The sequence below is a fragment of the Eutrigla gurnardus genome, assembly GCF_963514095.1.
Source record: "Eutrigla gurnardus genome assembly, chromosome: 5".
In the NCBI taxonomy this organism is placed as follows: Eukaryota; Metazoa; Chordata; class Actinopteri; order Perciformes; family Triglidae; genus Eutrigla; species Eutrigla gurnardus.
Genome location: NC_139919.1, coordinates 12,974,083 through 12,989,670, shown reverse-complemented (window position 1 = coordinate 12,989,670; position 15,588 = coordinate 12,974,083). Strand labels below are relative to the sequence as shown.

Genomic DNA, 15,588 nt, shown 5'->3' with positions numbered 1-15,588 from the left:
TAGCACAGTAATCACAGTAATAGAACATTGCAATGTTAGGGTGGATATAGATGGCGGTATTTCCCCAGAATAGAACTTTTGCTCCATTCATTTCAGACCAGTTCATCCAGTCCAATCAGTAAAACAGACACAAAGTTGAAGTTATTTTAAAAACCTAAAAGATTCTAGAGAAAACATTTGGGGCTGGACGGATAACGAGGCAGAGTCACCCTGCAAAGGGGATCATGCAGCATGGGAGACTCACTGTCCAAAGAGAGTAAGGGAGACCGAAATAATTAGGCTCTGTCTATGGAAAGTGTGAGAAAGTAGAAGACACCATATGGTGTGAGACAGGAGGTTATGGAGGACAAGCCAGTCAGGAAGCAGGAGAATCCTGCTTTTGTGAGGGCCAGGTGATATTTAAGATGATCAACTGAACTGCTGGAATAGAGTAAATCTGTTGTTTTGTTTGGATTTTCTAAAGGTGTGCAGCAGTAGATAAGAAAAACAATTAGGCTCTCTGAAACACCTGGAAAACAGAGAATTTATAGCAGAGTGGGAAATGTAATGTACATATTGTTTGATTTATTCAGTGGAGATTGTAATGTAAAACCAGTAACGCTCAGTTGGTGGTGATGCAACATTGTGGATGCCAGTCGCCATTAAAAACCAATGAAGAATGAAGCCGAGGACGTACACAGAGCAGGGAGAGAGTTGCACGTCTGATGCAAGTGTTTGAGCCAAATCTACAAGACAAGCAAGCTTAAATCCATTTTGATTCTCATCTATTTAAACTCAGTGGAGTGAAGAGTCTCTGAGCCGTATCTCTGAGGACGACCGTTGCCGGTGTTGTGTTGAATACCGTTTCCCTGTCGATATGCGTTTAACTCTAACCACTGAGGGGGACGCTATCATTTTACCAGGAGGGAAGCACTATTCCAGTTCGACATACCACCTGCAAACACCAAGAGCAGATTAGAATTTTCTTGCCTTATGGCTCCTGTGATGTTTGTTTGTTCTGCGTGTTGCCTAGGTGAATCATATTATTGGATCCTCTTATAGATTTGGAGACATTGACTTGGATTCTAATGTCTTCTTTTAAATCTCTCCACTGCCAACACAGAAATCGTTACATTGTTCCTCATTACTCCTCTATGAAGAAGATGAACCTTCGTTTGCTTTGGTTGGACATTGACTTTTCTCCCTTCATGTCAATACAACCACCAGTCTCATCAAACACTCGCTGACACACAAACCCTGAGCTACATCAACTATCTCTTGGAACATTAGGAACTTACGCATGTTTAAGAGAGGACTATGTCAGAATAAGTGATGGGACATTGTAATTCTTTGTTTTGATGAAATGTATTCTTTTGAAATGAAGTATGGATGTGGGTTTGATCATTCTGGTAAAAGATAAGTTTGATTTAGTTTGTCCTGAATTTCAGGTAAAAGCTTTGCACCCATCAAACTTTCTTCCAATAGTGTACGATTACAAAGAGGCCAACACAACTACAAAGTGATGCAAATTGGCTGCAAATAGTCACAAAGAGACTCATAGTGACAACAAAAAGGAGCAAAACAACCACAAAGAGATCCAAAATGACTATAAAGGGAGATAAAGCAACTACAATTAGACTCAAAATGAGAGAGGCAAAACAACTATAAATCTGCCTTTTGCTCCTTTGAAGGAAAGATAGTGGACCCTTTTTCATTTCTGTGCTCAGGGGCCAATTTTGTCATAATCTTCTCACGGTTCCTAGATGCTGCAGGCAGAAGATAAATCTATTGTTTTCTTCATGTCCATGCCAAACTGCAGACAGACACAGTTAGTGAACGAGCCAAATCCCGATTTTCTTCAGGAGTTGGAGCAGGAGACTCGATATAGAACTTTAACTCATTAGGTGCCTTGAACACACCTCTAAATGAATGATGATGTCTGCTGGTAGGTATGCAATTTATTGCTAACACACCTTAATGTGGTGATAATACGTCACAGCTGTGTTATGTGATTCCTCCAGAAGTTCAAAATACTAAATGTCAAAATATAACACTTTAACACACATATCCTTATACTTAATATTTGCACACTGTTGATGTGTCACTATTTTAGTCTTCCATGTATTAACATTGTACAGTTCTTATCCAGTTATCTTATTTTTTTTATCATAAACAAATATCATGCTGTATTGAAGAAGACTTGTAACTACCAATTGCGACCATAGACTCATATTTATAATGAGTAAATACCTCATCTGTGGCTCAAAGGGAGAGTGAACCCCCAATCGGAAGATCCTAGGTTTGACAGCTAGTCCAGTCCAGTCGCCCTCTGATGGCCAGTATGCAAGCTTAAGGCACTTCAGCTTTGGCTTCACTTCTCAGAAGCAGAGGTTGCTGCCTGGTGTAGCTTCTTCCTCAGGTCTGAGCCTAACTCCACCCCACGGCGATAGGCTGAGATAAAAAACATACCCACTTCCATATGAAGAAAGCCTCACCACAGCATCTGCGAATATGATAGTAACTTGGAAAATAGCGATAAGGAATGAGGCACTGAATTTGAAGGATTTACTGTTTATGACACAACAATTACACCCAGGGGCCTCTCCATCTCACTCACTGCTGCTGGGGGACTACTTCCCACGGAGGAGGGCGGTGGAATTAACAGGCTGCTGTGCTGTGACCAGGGTTGGAATTTCGTCATTTTAGGAGCAAGGCCATTTGGCCTACACTTTTTTTTAGGGGCACCAAGGCCACATGACAGGGCACAAAGGCCATTGAGTAAAATTAGATAGTTTTACCTTTCATATTAATACCATTCTAATTCATAACAAAACATGAATTTTGTATTTAAATATTTGTAATACCAATATCAAGTTAATGTTACATTGGATTTTTTTAAATAACATTTTACAAAGGAATTACTATTTGAAAGCAATAAAATATATTCTGTATGAAATCTTTATATATATGTATATATATATATATATATATATATATATGGCCGTCATGAAATTCCAACCCTGGCTGTGACTGTAATGCCACACGATGGTTAGTCGTAAAAGTAGGATAGACACGATAGACACGGTATTATTTTATGACATAGATTAGTCCCAAACAGTCAACTCTATCTGTAGATATTAATACCAGCATTGATGTATTTCATCAAAGGCATATTATTTGGTTTATAGCTTAAAAACACATCTAAGTGTGCAGTTACAATTTCAAGATTTCTAAATGTATGAAGAAAAAAGAGTCTTGGATGACAGTAGTGGGGACACTTGCTACTGCACGTACAGAATGTAGGTACTGTATTTGAGGATTTCCAGTTTCTGCTATTTCGGCCACCATGCATAAGGAACACTTTTAATTTTGGTACTTTCCTTATCCCATCCTCTGTGTACTTCTTCCATTAGTTTTTTTTTTGCCTTTTTTTTTTTACTTTAAATAATCATTTAAATACCTCATTTAGATTGAATTTAAATATAAGAACCTAAATAATAATTTACTCAGGTACATATTCTTGATTATACTTTACTTACTACTTTACTTTTACACATAAATAAGTAAATCCCCTTGGCTCTTTGTTAAGGGAACCAATCAATACTTCCGGGTTGGACATCAAAAACGTCATCGCTGCTTGCGCGCATGGTCCCCTTGTAGTGGTGGTGTTTCCGTTGGTCTTTGAAAGCAGCATTAGCTCGGCCGACTTGTTGCTCCGCCGGAGAAACGCCCCCTCCTGCCTCTCCGTCTCTTCTCCCAGCCGAAGCCCTACCTCGGATCTCTCACACTACTCACTGACTATCAGAGCGTAAACATGGCTGCGAACCGGGTGATCGTTTATGGAGGAAGAGGAGCTCTGGGCTCAAAGTGTGTCCAACATTTCAAATCCAAAGGATGGGTGAGTTTGCCACTTAATCCCAGCTTGATGCTAACGTTGTGCTAGATGTTGAGCTAACTGTGTTTCTCTGTCTGTGAAATGAACAGTGGGTTGCTTGCATCGACATGGCTGCAAACGAGGAGGCGAACGAGAACGTGATCGTGAAGTTGAGTGAATGTTTCACCGAGCAGGCTGGACAGGTGAGCTGCAGATGGCAGTTAGCATCATGCGTTATGTGTTTCTGATGTTTCTCTCTCGTGACTGTCATACTGATGAGCTGGAATAAGACCGCAGTAGAGCCGTTACTGCCGCCAGCTAAAGTCTAATTGCTGTTAAAAATGCATTAGCCTATAAATACATTCATTCATTTTTGCAGTGTTCAGTTTTGGTCATGTGTATCCTAATGCTGCGTTCACGTCCCATTGGAAAAGACGGAGAGGACAGGTTTTCCTGCTTTATTTTGTAGTGCTGGATCATTCAGAATCCAACAATTTTATATTTTTAAAAAAAATATAAGGTTATATATTTGCAGCATTGTGATAGATCCATCAGTTAATTTTCCATGCAGTTTATCCAGTTAGTGCCGAGTCCAACACAAGACATATACAATCTAAGACATGTAAAAACCTAAAATACAATAGTTGATGTAATTATTGGGCTTCATACATGTATGCATTTTTGTCTTATAGTTATCTATGTTACCTTACCGTAGGACATACTTGCGTTTTTCTTTTTTTGCAATAAAGGTTATCAATGAACTTCCTTTAATCATCACACATTCATCACCTACTCTGAATGGGTTTTTTCCTATTTGCTAATTTGTTATTTTTTAGCCTGAATGCAGCACAGAATGTGCCTTAAACATTTCCAGCTGGTGTGTGAGCTGAGAGGAAGTCAACGCGTTGATGGCATCTCCCCCGTGGCTTTATGAGAATGTGTTCACAGTTATCTCTGACTTTGTGCAGGTGACGGCAGCTGTGGCCCAGTTGCTAGGGGAACAGAAGGTGAATGCCATCTTGTGTGTAGCAGGAGGATGGGCGGGAGGAAGCAGTAGTTCCAAAGGTCAGAGTTCGACCGTTTTGTTTGCTGTAACATTAATCATCAGCCATTTGTTGCCTGCAGCTATTCATGCTTCAACTTAAACTCCAAACAAATGATAAATAAGCAGCAGTCGGTTAGCTTAGCTTAGCATAAAGACAGAACATAGGAAACGGCTAGCATGGCTCGGCCGAAGGGTAACATAATCCACCTAGCAGCACGTGTAAGCTGACTGACGCATCTCTTGTTTCTTTAATCTGTTTAAAAAACTAAATTGTAAAAGTCACAGTTCTTTTCAGAGGACATTGTTCCAGACTAATTCTCTGCAACCAGAGATGGGAGGACATTTCTGGTTCGAGCCAAGAAATAATCATATGCATATAAATGTGCTGCTATGTGGATTTTGTCCGAGTTGTGCAGAGCCAGGTTAGCTATATTGAACCCCCTGTTGTCAGTCTTATTGCTTTGAATCGTCTTGTGTAAATCTCATATTTCCACAAAATTTGAAACTTAATAAAAAAATTGGCACAACAATGGAAGCATCAGCGATACTCTAATGAGGCTTTCCTTTTATAATTATTTTCCACGTCTCTCTTAGATTTATACAAAAACACAGATCTGATGTGGAAACAGAGTGTGTGGACCTCCACTATCTCCAGCCACCTCGCCGCTCTGCACCTAAAACCAGGCGGTCTGTTGACTTTGGCCGGGGCCAAAGCAGCCCTGTCAGGCACTGGAGGTAAGGCACAGGGCTTTATGTTTACTGTTCTCATCATGACGGCCTGGTTCGGACACGTGTCACGTCGTGGCTGCAGGCAGACTTTGATAGACTGTATTGTGCGTATATAGCTGTTATTGCCCAACCTGCCAATTCAAATAATGTAGGTAGCAGAAAGAGCAGCGGGGCTTTGACCAGGGAATCGACAAACTGATCTGAGACACGGGGGATCTCACGCAGCTCACAACAGCGAGAGGTAAAAGTGTCAATAAAATGGATCCAAGACAGAAAACAAGAGGGAATAGAATAGCTGTTGAGCTCTGTGGAAGCAGCAGCCCTCTTCTCCTGTTGGCTTCCTTGAGGATTTGACTCAACCCTCACCTGCTCACTTTGTGGAAGAGCGGCTGAATAACTCAAATATAACTGATTTGGGTTCATAAAGCAGCTCAAGACCACAAAGGGAAGTAAATAAAAGACAACACATGAATAGAATAGTACTGGTTTATAATGCAAGTAAACTGGTAATAGTCTCATTGTGAAACAGAGAGGAGCCACTGCTGGAATACTTAACATGCCAAGTACACTTAAAACTGGTGGACTAACCAAATTATTTCGTTTTTCTAGTACTTATTTTTTTATTCAAACAATAGAGTTGAAACTATTAGTTGATAGACAAAATACGTCTGAATTTATTAGCTAGTTTAATTTAGTCGTTCATCCAGCAAACATTGATAGTCCCAGCTTCTCCAATGGTCATATTTATATTCAGATAATGGATAATAAAAATGATAATTGGTTGCAGCCTTTTTAAACCAAACTTGTAACACTGTAAGGCACACATTGGGCCTATACTTTCTACACAGGGAGGTGTTATTGTTTATTGTTGTTTATAACTGATGATGATTTGTTGATCTAACTTCCTGTTGGACAGCAGGTTTAAAAAAAGTACCTGTACCTCAAAAACTGTCAAAGTATAAAAGAAATCGGTCACGGTGTGCCGTTGAATTCTACTTTTGGTCCACCATTGTTGATGTGACACCAGCTGGCCTCGTGTCTGCCTGTGTGGCATCCAGACAGGCTTTGGTGGGGTGCCATGTGATGTCCAGTCTCCCCTGTATCCGAGCTAACCATGTGATGGGCTGAAGGCCAAATCCACAGCTATACAAAGCTGGGCAGTCAGCACAAAGCACCCGGGCTCATTGGCTGCTGGCTTATGAAGAGAATGACTCAGCAGTTGTGGCTCCACACTTATTATCTATGTGGACAGACTGTTTTAACTGCACTGATGCAGTTTGGGATTCCTGATATCTATTGTGCTCTTTTGACTGAGCTTGTGTTTAGGGTTTCTAAACACAAAAGAAATGTGGAAGTTGTCTTATTTTCCAAAAACCCATATCTGCGTTTAATTAGATGTGAGTCAACATTAAGAGCCACGCGTTAAGAAATATAAGAAACACTGTTCAGGGGAACTTCATCCTTTCTTTTCTGGGATTTGATCAAACAAAGTGAGGGAAAAGTGAAATGTTAACCAGCAAGATAGCCATACAAATGCAAGACAATTGATTGAGCGATTGATCAAAATGTTCTGAACAAAAACGTATTTCCTGTTCTAAGTAAATCATCAATTTCAATGTGAAATACAGAAGCGTGCTTAAAGAGAAGTGTTGTCAAACCTCGTGAAAGGCTTTTTATAAATCCTAACCTTTTGATTTAGGATTTAAATCAGAGGTTGAGCCCCAGACCGAGAGGGCTCTTTTATGTGCTCTCCATGTGACTTTTCTTTGTTTTGTTTTCATAATCTGATTATCCTCCTAGGTATGCAAAAGATAGCTTTTGGTGTTTGGATGCAAAGCCAACAATATTATACCTTCTATTCAGGCAGCTTGTTGCCTGGTAACTTCCACACTTGAGTCCAGGTTTTATTCTTGCACACAGTAGATGAAGATGTGAAATGTGAGTAATGCCAGAGTGGGAATAGTCGTGGATACGCCGACACTTGTCTATTGACTGGCGGGCAATCTCAGACTCTAAAGTATAGTTTGGCTGAATCAAGTCCTTTGTTCAGGTGATTTTTGCTTCTTCTGAGCTGCATCTTCCTCCTGTAGCTCGTTGCACCTGCTGTTCGTAAGTTGAAACTATTAACTACCAAGTATAATTGAAACTGAGTACAGTCATTAAAAAGCTTGTGAGGTAGAAAAACAGGTGTCTGACTCGTTTAGAGCGTAGATATAACAAGGCAATGGAGTAATAATGCAACAAATATAATAATGATGTAAACTGGGAAGACAATGACACCAAAATGATTCTATATAGGTTAGTGTCATTGATACTCACTGCATGAGTCCTGCTTACTGTGAAACATTTCTCCTGTTTTATATATACATTTAAAAAAAACTCAAAGCTACATTTACAAAGGACTCATTTACCTCTTGGCCCCGGTTATTTTTGGACGTTTTGTTACAGTTTATGTTGGTGATGGATGGATGGCCTGAGAGGTTTTTCTGAGCAACCAATTCACACATCACTCAAGTCTTTAACATCCTTCAAGTTTGAATGCTGCAGTTAAATAAATGACTACTTTGAAATGAGCCAGTAGTTAAAGAAGAACATACAGTAGGAAGCTTGTGCAACCCACTCGTTACCATGGATATGTTTGCAGTATTGCGCATATATTCATATCTGTGGCAACAGACCATTCCCATGTGTCTCAGTGTTCCTGACTAAAAAAATCAGAATAAACCGTGTTGTTGCATTGTTCTGTCTCTTGAACGTGGGAGCTGCATCCACACATAGACTGCAGCATTGCTTCAGCGAAGTATGGCTTCGTGCTCAAAGCCAAGACTCCATCTTTTTCAAACTGTTGCTCAAATTAAACTTGAATTAAAGACCATAATTGGTCTGAATTTCCCTTCGTAACATTTACATTGCTGTTGCTCCTAAAGGGCTTGCAGTCAGAGCAGAATGGGTTTCAAGGATGAATGAGATAACTAATTATTGCTGCTCATCGACATAATGTTGTAGAATAGCAAATCAGAGTGGTGTTGAATTCACTGTCCTGGGACTGTTGCATCTCTAACTTTTGATTATTCTCATGGTGGAAAAACAAAAGCTTGTGTTAAAGGCCTTTTTGTCACCACCCCGTGTTCTCATTGGTCATGAGACTGCTTTAGCGAGGAGGGCAGATGCTTAGCATTCTTCAGAACGCTTGTTTAGTCCTATGACTTTATCTGGTTAGGGATGTTTTATCTGCATGTTTGCATCGGCATCCTGTCTATCAGATCAACACAGAACACGCCTGGTTGCTAACTTCACTTTTAAAAGGCTCATGGTGTTCCTCCAATAGATTCTAGAATTTCTCTCCACTTGACCTCTCGCTACGCAATGCCATCTACTCTCTGGCACAGCGTGTGATGTGTTTGATGAAAAATAAATATTCTATCTGTACCCTCCAGGCATGGTGGGCTACGGCATGGCCAAAGCCGCCGTCCACCAGCTGTGTCAGAGTCTCGCAGCAAAAACCAGTGGGATGCCTTCAGGAGCCGCTGCTGTAGCTATACTACCGTAAGTACTGCGATGCACGTTCGTTGCTGTGGCGATGATTTCAGGAGAGTACAAGCACAGTATCGGATCCCCTCCACCTGTCGGCCAGGGAGGGGGCTCTAATTTAATTCATATTGTGATCTTAATATTTGTGTTTGATAGTAAACTGAATATCTTTTGGTTTGGGACTGTTTGATGTCACTTTGGGCTCTGTGACATGCATATTTCACACATTGAAAGATGAGTGCCATGATCATTCCCCATGACCAGCTGGGTCCAGGTGAATAGGACAACATTAAGGCCTATCACTTCACAAACAAGCTCTCAGCGTTTTGGACAGAAAACCTAAACTTTACCACCATTGCAACATCTTGGCCAAACATAACCTGCTCATGGGGAAATCTTTCAAAACACACTGATGCATGTCTACTTTTTAACCACCACTGCACTTTATTACAGCAGAAAAACCCTTAGCAGCAGAACCACAAGGTCTGTGGAGTCCCTCTTAGGTCCAGTTCCTTTGTTAAATTGTGTTTCTCTGTGAGGGCCTCTTAACTTTGGAACACAATACCAATACACATAAAAAATAGCACCTCGTATCATACATTCAACCATTATCTTAAGAACTGGCCTTTTTAACTGTATGATAGTGTCTGATTGCATGTTTGTCTGTTGCTATTTATTGTTTCCTGTCAAACCCATAGTGGTGTGTGAGAATGTTGTTGGTTTTATGTCTTATGGAGTCAGTCAATGGATGACTTGCTCTACTAATGTTGTCTGTTGCTGTGTGTATTTTGTACTTTTCTAGTTATTTTGTGGTCAGTATAACATCTTGCCAAAAGACTAAAGTTGGAAATTAGCCTGCTGGCTAACACTGGTATGGCACATTTGCAGAAATGTCGATCAATGCACACTGTCCTTTCAATAAAGAAATCAATGAAATGATATTTCAGAGACGAATAGACGTTTAGTAGCAGCCTCGATATTTATTGTCCTTGTAGTAGAACAATGGAGCTCTAAAATGAGGAATAACCGAACACAAGAGAAGGTGTAATACTTCACCTGCCAACCTTGTAAGTTGTCAGCTAAAGCAACAAAAGGAAACGACCGTAATATTGTTTTTTTTTTCTATATTTGATTCGTTTTTCTTGGCTATTGAGTCATATCCAGAAGCAGAATTGTATTACACCTTTACAGGTCTTAGTTTGTGCTGATGTGAATCTCTTTTCTGTTACAGCCTCGTTTTGTGCTTTAGGATGATAGAATTGCAGTATATTTAACATAAATATGTTGCCTAGTGCGTCTTTGAAATCACAGACACCGCCATCAGCCAGTAAAGCGCGTGAAGACAAAAGCTATCATGCTGTTATATCATCTGTGCCTCGCAATTCTCCGTTATGTTCCGTGGATAAGTGCTAAGTTGGAGATAAGCTGCAGAAATAAAAGACGGATATGACTTCCCGTTTCTCCCAGCAGATCTCTGCTTGTGTGCTTTATCTGTTTTAGGTGAATGACGCACGCAGCAGCTTGTGCATCAATGCTTCCTCTGTATGCTCATTGAATTTAAAATCTCTTTTTGTTTTTTGCTCCTTCTTTTTTGCAATGTCATCATGAAAAGGTAGAAATGGGTTTTCAGGGGTGTGTCGTGCTCCTGCTCTCTGTTTGGTTGTGTTTCCCACAAACATGAGGCTGGACTGACTCACCCTCCAGCAGCTGTCACATCTGTTCAGCATTAGCCCCATGACTTGCATTTCTGCTACAACCCCCTACTACTGCTGTACTATGAATGCAGCATGCATGTAGGAGTAGTAAAGTCCAGGACATGGCAGTGTTCCTGCGCTTAAGTGTATCCATGTTGCTTGTAGTCCTTGATGATTCCCCACCAAAAGGCTTCTCGCCACCTCAGTCGGGGTGTTTTGTTCTTTTATAAGCACAGGAACACTGCATGTTAATAACAGCATGGCTGCTGTAAAGGAAAGCACCCTCTGTGGAATTGCTAAGTGATATTTGAAGTCATGAATATGATAATAAAACGCTGTGTGTGTGTGTGTGTGTGTGTGTGTGTGTGTGTGTGTGTGTGTGTGTGTGTGTGTGTGTGTGTGTGTGTGTGTGTGTGTGTGTGTGTGTGTGTGTGTGTGTGTGTGTGTGTGTGTGTGTGTGTGTGTGTGTGTGTGTGTGTGTGTGTGTGTGTGTGTGTGTGTGTGTGTGTGTGTGTGCTCTCTCTCCCTTCTCTCTGCCGCTCACCCTCTTGATTGTCATCTGACTTAATTTGACAGGGTTACCCTGGATACGCCGATGAACAGGAAGTTCATGCCTGACGCAGATTTCAGCTCCTGGACACCGCTGGAGTACATCGCAGAGTGAGTGCTGAAGCCATTCATGATGTTTAGTCTCATTTATGGTCTGTAGAAAGCTCTGCAACATCAGTTTTCATCAGTATAACCTTGTTTGCTTTCTGCTGCTCGTTAATCACATGTTTAAAATGTTTGCGATCTAAACTGCTGTATTTAGTGTTCATATTAGCCATGATGGACATGGATCATAAAAACACCACTTTTTTATTTTTTATAGCATTAAGGAAAGTTGATTCTTCTTTTGAACCAGTCATATGCTGTGTTTCTATTGATCTCCTTTATTTCCCAAAATGCCGATTAGCTTGATGACTTAAATATCCCAACATCACAACTAAAACAGCGCATGATTGAAGAGACATATTAGGTCAAACAATGTCCCAAATGTTCCAGCAGCATGTATCACACTGAAACATTTGAACTAAGATCAATTAATTTATGCTCAAATGTTACTCAGATCCCACATGAGTGTGTTGTTCAGTCTCTGTATTGGGGCTGCGTACGACTACATGTGGTTGGATGACACCGAGACGTTTTCATGTGTCTGTTTTACAAGCCGTGCCACTGAGGCTGCTGTGTGCAGCTAAATTAAATTCCTCTGTTCAGTGTTGAGTCTCCAAAACGCTCTTTGATTCCGAGCGAATGTCTGACACCCTAAACATCACTAAGCTTTTTGTTCTTCAGATCAGAGAAACAGTTTGCAGCTATCAAACTACATTAAAGTTCTTGGAAATACCTGACGTAATATGAATCCAGTTGTGCTCGAACATGAATGGCAAAGGAGCACAGAATACAAGTACACTTGTTACTAGTTTTCCACCTTTTTAAAACCGCATATTACATATATTTACATTGCATTTTATAGCATCCTTCGTCAAACGAAATGGGTCTTCCTTCCGTGTGATGTAAAAACCCACGTTCATGTTTTCACATGTATTCATGTCAAATTAATTATGCAATACAAGGAGAGAGAGGGAATGGAAATGTAATACTTCACCATAAAAAGGCAAAACGGGTCTCCGCAGGTCTGTCGGTGCATTATGATGGATGGTACAGTCGTGAGTTTTTCCTGCTTGCTCGTCATTGCAGCTCATCCAATTTTCTGTCTGTGAAGCGCATTATTTATTACATCTCTTCTTTTACTGCCACACACATTACAGGAATGAAGTGATCCTACTCCACATTTCCTTGGCAAACACTTTACTTGACAATATAGTTGTTTATCATGTTATGGAAATATAGTAATTGACCACCACCACCACCACCACCACACTGGGACAGGGGATGTTCACGGGTAGATAAAAGGTCAGTAGATGCCACATAGAAGTGGTGCACATCATCTGGAAGCTGGCGACCTGAGGATGAATTTGAGATGCAGCTCAGCACTGTGTGTCAAGTCATAAATCAGAAATACTTATTTATTAATTAAGATAAATTGTAGAACATTTAGACCATTATGCTCACTTCTGTTGTTGCTGCAAATTTGAGGAACACCATAGAAAAATCCATGTTGCGTATCAGTTTAGGTCATTTTATACAGCAATGTCAAGCTAAGAAAAGCTCTCGGAACTAACATCATCACACATGAATACAATTGGGCTCCTTGGATCCACACTAAACTGCCATTCATATCCAATATATGCAATTCAAAGACTGTTAAGGGACCCCAGTATGCAGAAATATTCGCACCATAATAAAAATGATGAAAATAACACAAATATACTGCATGAAAGGCTGCATGGTTTTTGCCCAAAACTGCATGGGATTAGCATAAATACTCATTACACCCACAAAACCTGATTCATTCAGATTTCTTGGAGTGGGAGGTCACGAGGACCCCTTTGAAAATGGCCATGCCAGTTCTTCCCCTTGCGTTTAGCCTGACTTTGGTACGTTCTATGTTGCTGTCAAATCTACTGCCAATGTGATTAATATTTTTTGATTTATCAGTCTTTTCAACATTTCAAATCATTTTAAAACAGCAAAGTCAATGGGGGGAGATAATTTGATTGAAATCCACTGCAATTTGATTGAATTATCATTTAAATGAATTAAAGTGATAAGTACATTGGAAGTGTGTTTTGAGAGTACTGAAACCCTGAAGAAAGGCCTGGTGCATTGAGACAGAAGTTCGCCATGGGAGATTAAATGGGATTTGATCCAGTTAGATAATCCCTGAGGACGCAGATGAGGGTCTGAGGACAGGAATAGAAACCATCTGGACAGCGGGAAATGAAGGGAGGAGGCACCCAGTGCGTCATTGACCATTTTCCTATCCTCTGCTGTACTCACCTTTCTGGCTTTCACAGGACAAACTTCATTCAGAAAACCTGTAAAAGACTGTTCGTTCAAGCTCTCATCTTTCAGCATCATTACTTTTGAAACACATGTCAACAAACTCATTAGTCAACATCCAAAATATGTGGAGCAACCAGACTGTAAAAGAGTAACTTGTCTGTTAAAGTTACATTCTGTCCATAATGAAGTCGATAACTTTGGTTGCTCATTGCGGCTAGTTATTTTTCATTTCTAGTGTATATGATATCATGATTTTGGTACACCAAACACCAAAACAACACTTTTTTCTATATCTAGTTTGAAGGATAAAAATGTTTTTTTTTTAATCACAAAAGGAAGCCAGTTGGTGGTTGATGCTTAAATGTGCATCAATCAGTGATTTAGGAGAACCTGCCGTATTCAATTTCTCCTTTGTACAAACACAATTTGTACAAGTTGTAGTCGTGTGATAAGCTGCTGCACTGAAGCTGCATAAATAATAATAATTTGACCATTTAGATTTGCTGTGATGGTCTTCAATAGATGCATAGAAATGACAAGTAATATTTGTATTTTCTTCGCTTTTCTCCAGAACGTTCTTCAACTGGGCCACCGGAGTGAACCGGCCGGCTTCGGGAAGCCTGATGCAGCTGCTGACCTCCGGAGGCGAAACCCAGGCTGTGGCCACACCGTAGAGGAAAAGGTGGAGGTGTGGAGACGGTGATGGGGGTTTGGAGGGAGAGGGGGAGAGAGATGGATGGAGGCACAGAGAGAGGGGGAAGAGGAGAAGCCCACAGATAGAGAGGAAGGTTGTAGAGGTGAAGAAGAGAGATGGTGACAGGGACTGGATAAAATAAAGAGAGAGGAGACAACAAGATGGGTTTGTTTTGCAGGGTTGAGGAGGAGGAGGAGGGGGAGGAGCTGGAGCTCACTCTACAAATGCAGAGTCAGAGTGCCATCTAGCTGTAAACCCCTACAATGATCCCACTGTGTTATGTCTCCGGTGAGATTAAGTGAAGTGTGTTAAATGAGAAAGAATTCATCTTAACTTGTATGTAGCTCTTTAATTTAGGTCAGGATTGTGTGTGGAAGCGGTCACCGATTAAGATACATATATAATTGGTTACGCCACACCATTATAATTCTGTGTCACAGCAGTGTTATTATGATAATTATAATGGAGGAAGATTGCTGAAAATGGATGAGCTGTTTCAACTTCCCTCCTTCCCTCCAAAAGGTATTTCAGCAACTTCATACCTTCATTAGCTGCAGTCATTTGTCTTTAACATCTGTGAAGTCTGACACACAACGGTGTCAGTACTGTGTGACGTGAGTCGACCTTTTTAGTCTGTACCGACTATCGACGCTGAAGGTCCTCCGCGGAAAAATCTCCAAATCGAAGAAAGCCGCTGTCTACTTATCTCAAACGGACAATATGGTTTAAAGTGGAGTGGCCTTATTCCATGTATGCTATTGAGTGAAAGTGTCCTTGCTGTCCGCGGTGTGCAAATAAGGTGCTCTGTTCCTGTTGTTGTGTACTGTAGCTGTCAAATTCACAATAAAATGACTCAATGAAAAGAGTGGATTTGAGGTTCAAAGTTCATTCTTGACTTTGAAAACGGCAGTTTGTGAGCCCTTTGGGGCTTTTCCTCACTGCTTGCTTAAAGAAATAATTCAGCCACGAAATGACTGAGTATCTACGTGTTACATTTAAAAGTGTCTGTTCACAAACACTCACTCACACTGCTCCTATTTACTAGTTCTTATTTCTTTTTCTTTTTTCATTCTCTGTTCACCGTGTAAGAAAG

The 15,588-nt window shown here is 40.6% G+C and overlaps 1 protein-coding gene across 1 annotated transcript; it reads left to right on the top strand.

The window, feature by feature from the left end:
• Window positions 1–3,715: 3,715 nt before the first annotated feature.
• Window positions 3,716–15,359, top strand: qdpra (quinoid dihydropteridine reductase a). The gene is made up of 7 exons (XM_084010381.1): window positions 3,716–3,877; window positions 3,964–4,056; window positions 4,822–4,918; window positions 5,493–5,633; window positions 9,065–9,173; window positions 11,429–11,512; window positions 14,373–15,359. Exons 1-7 carry the CDS (start codon window positions 3,794–3,796, stop codon window positions 14,473–14,475), a joined length of 711 nt encoding a protein of 236 aa, XP_083866507.1. The 5' UTR covers window positions 3,716–3,793; the 3' UTR covers window positions 14,476–15,359.
• The last annotated feature ends 229 nt before the right edge of the window (window positions 15,360–15,588 follow it).

Coding starts and splice junctions, on each gene's coding strand:
- qdpra (XM_084010381.1), top strand. CDS start 3,794: ATGGCTGCGAACCGGGTGATCGTTTATGGAGGAAGAGGAGCTCTGGGC. Junction 4,057..4,821: donor TCACCGAGCAGGCTGGACAG/GTGAGCTGCAGA, acceptor GACTTTGTGCAG/GTGACGGCAGCTGTGGCCCA. Junction 5,634..9,064: donor AGCCCTGTCAGGCACTGGAG/GTAAGGCACAGG, acceptor TGTACCCTCCAG/GCATGGTGGGCTACGGCATG.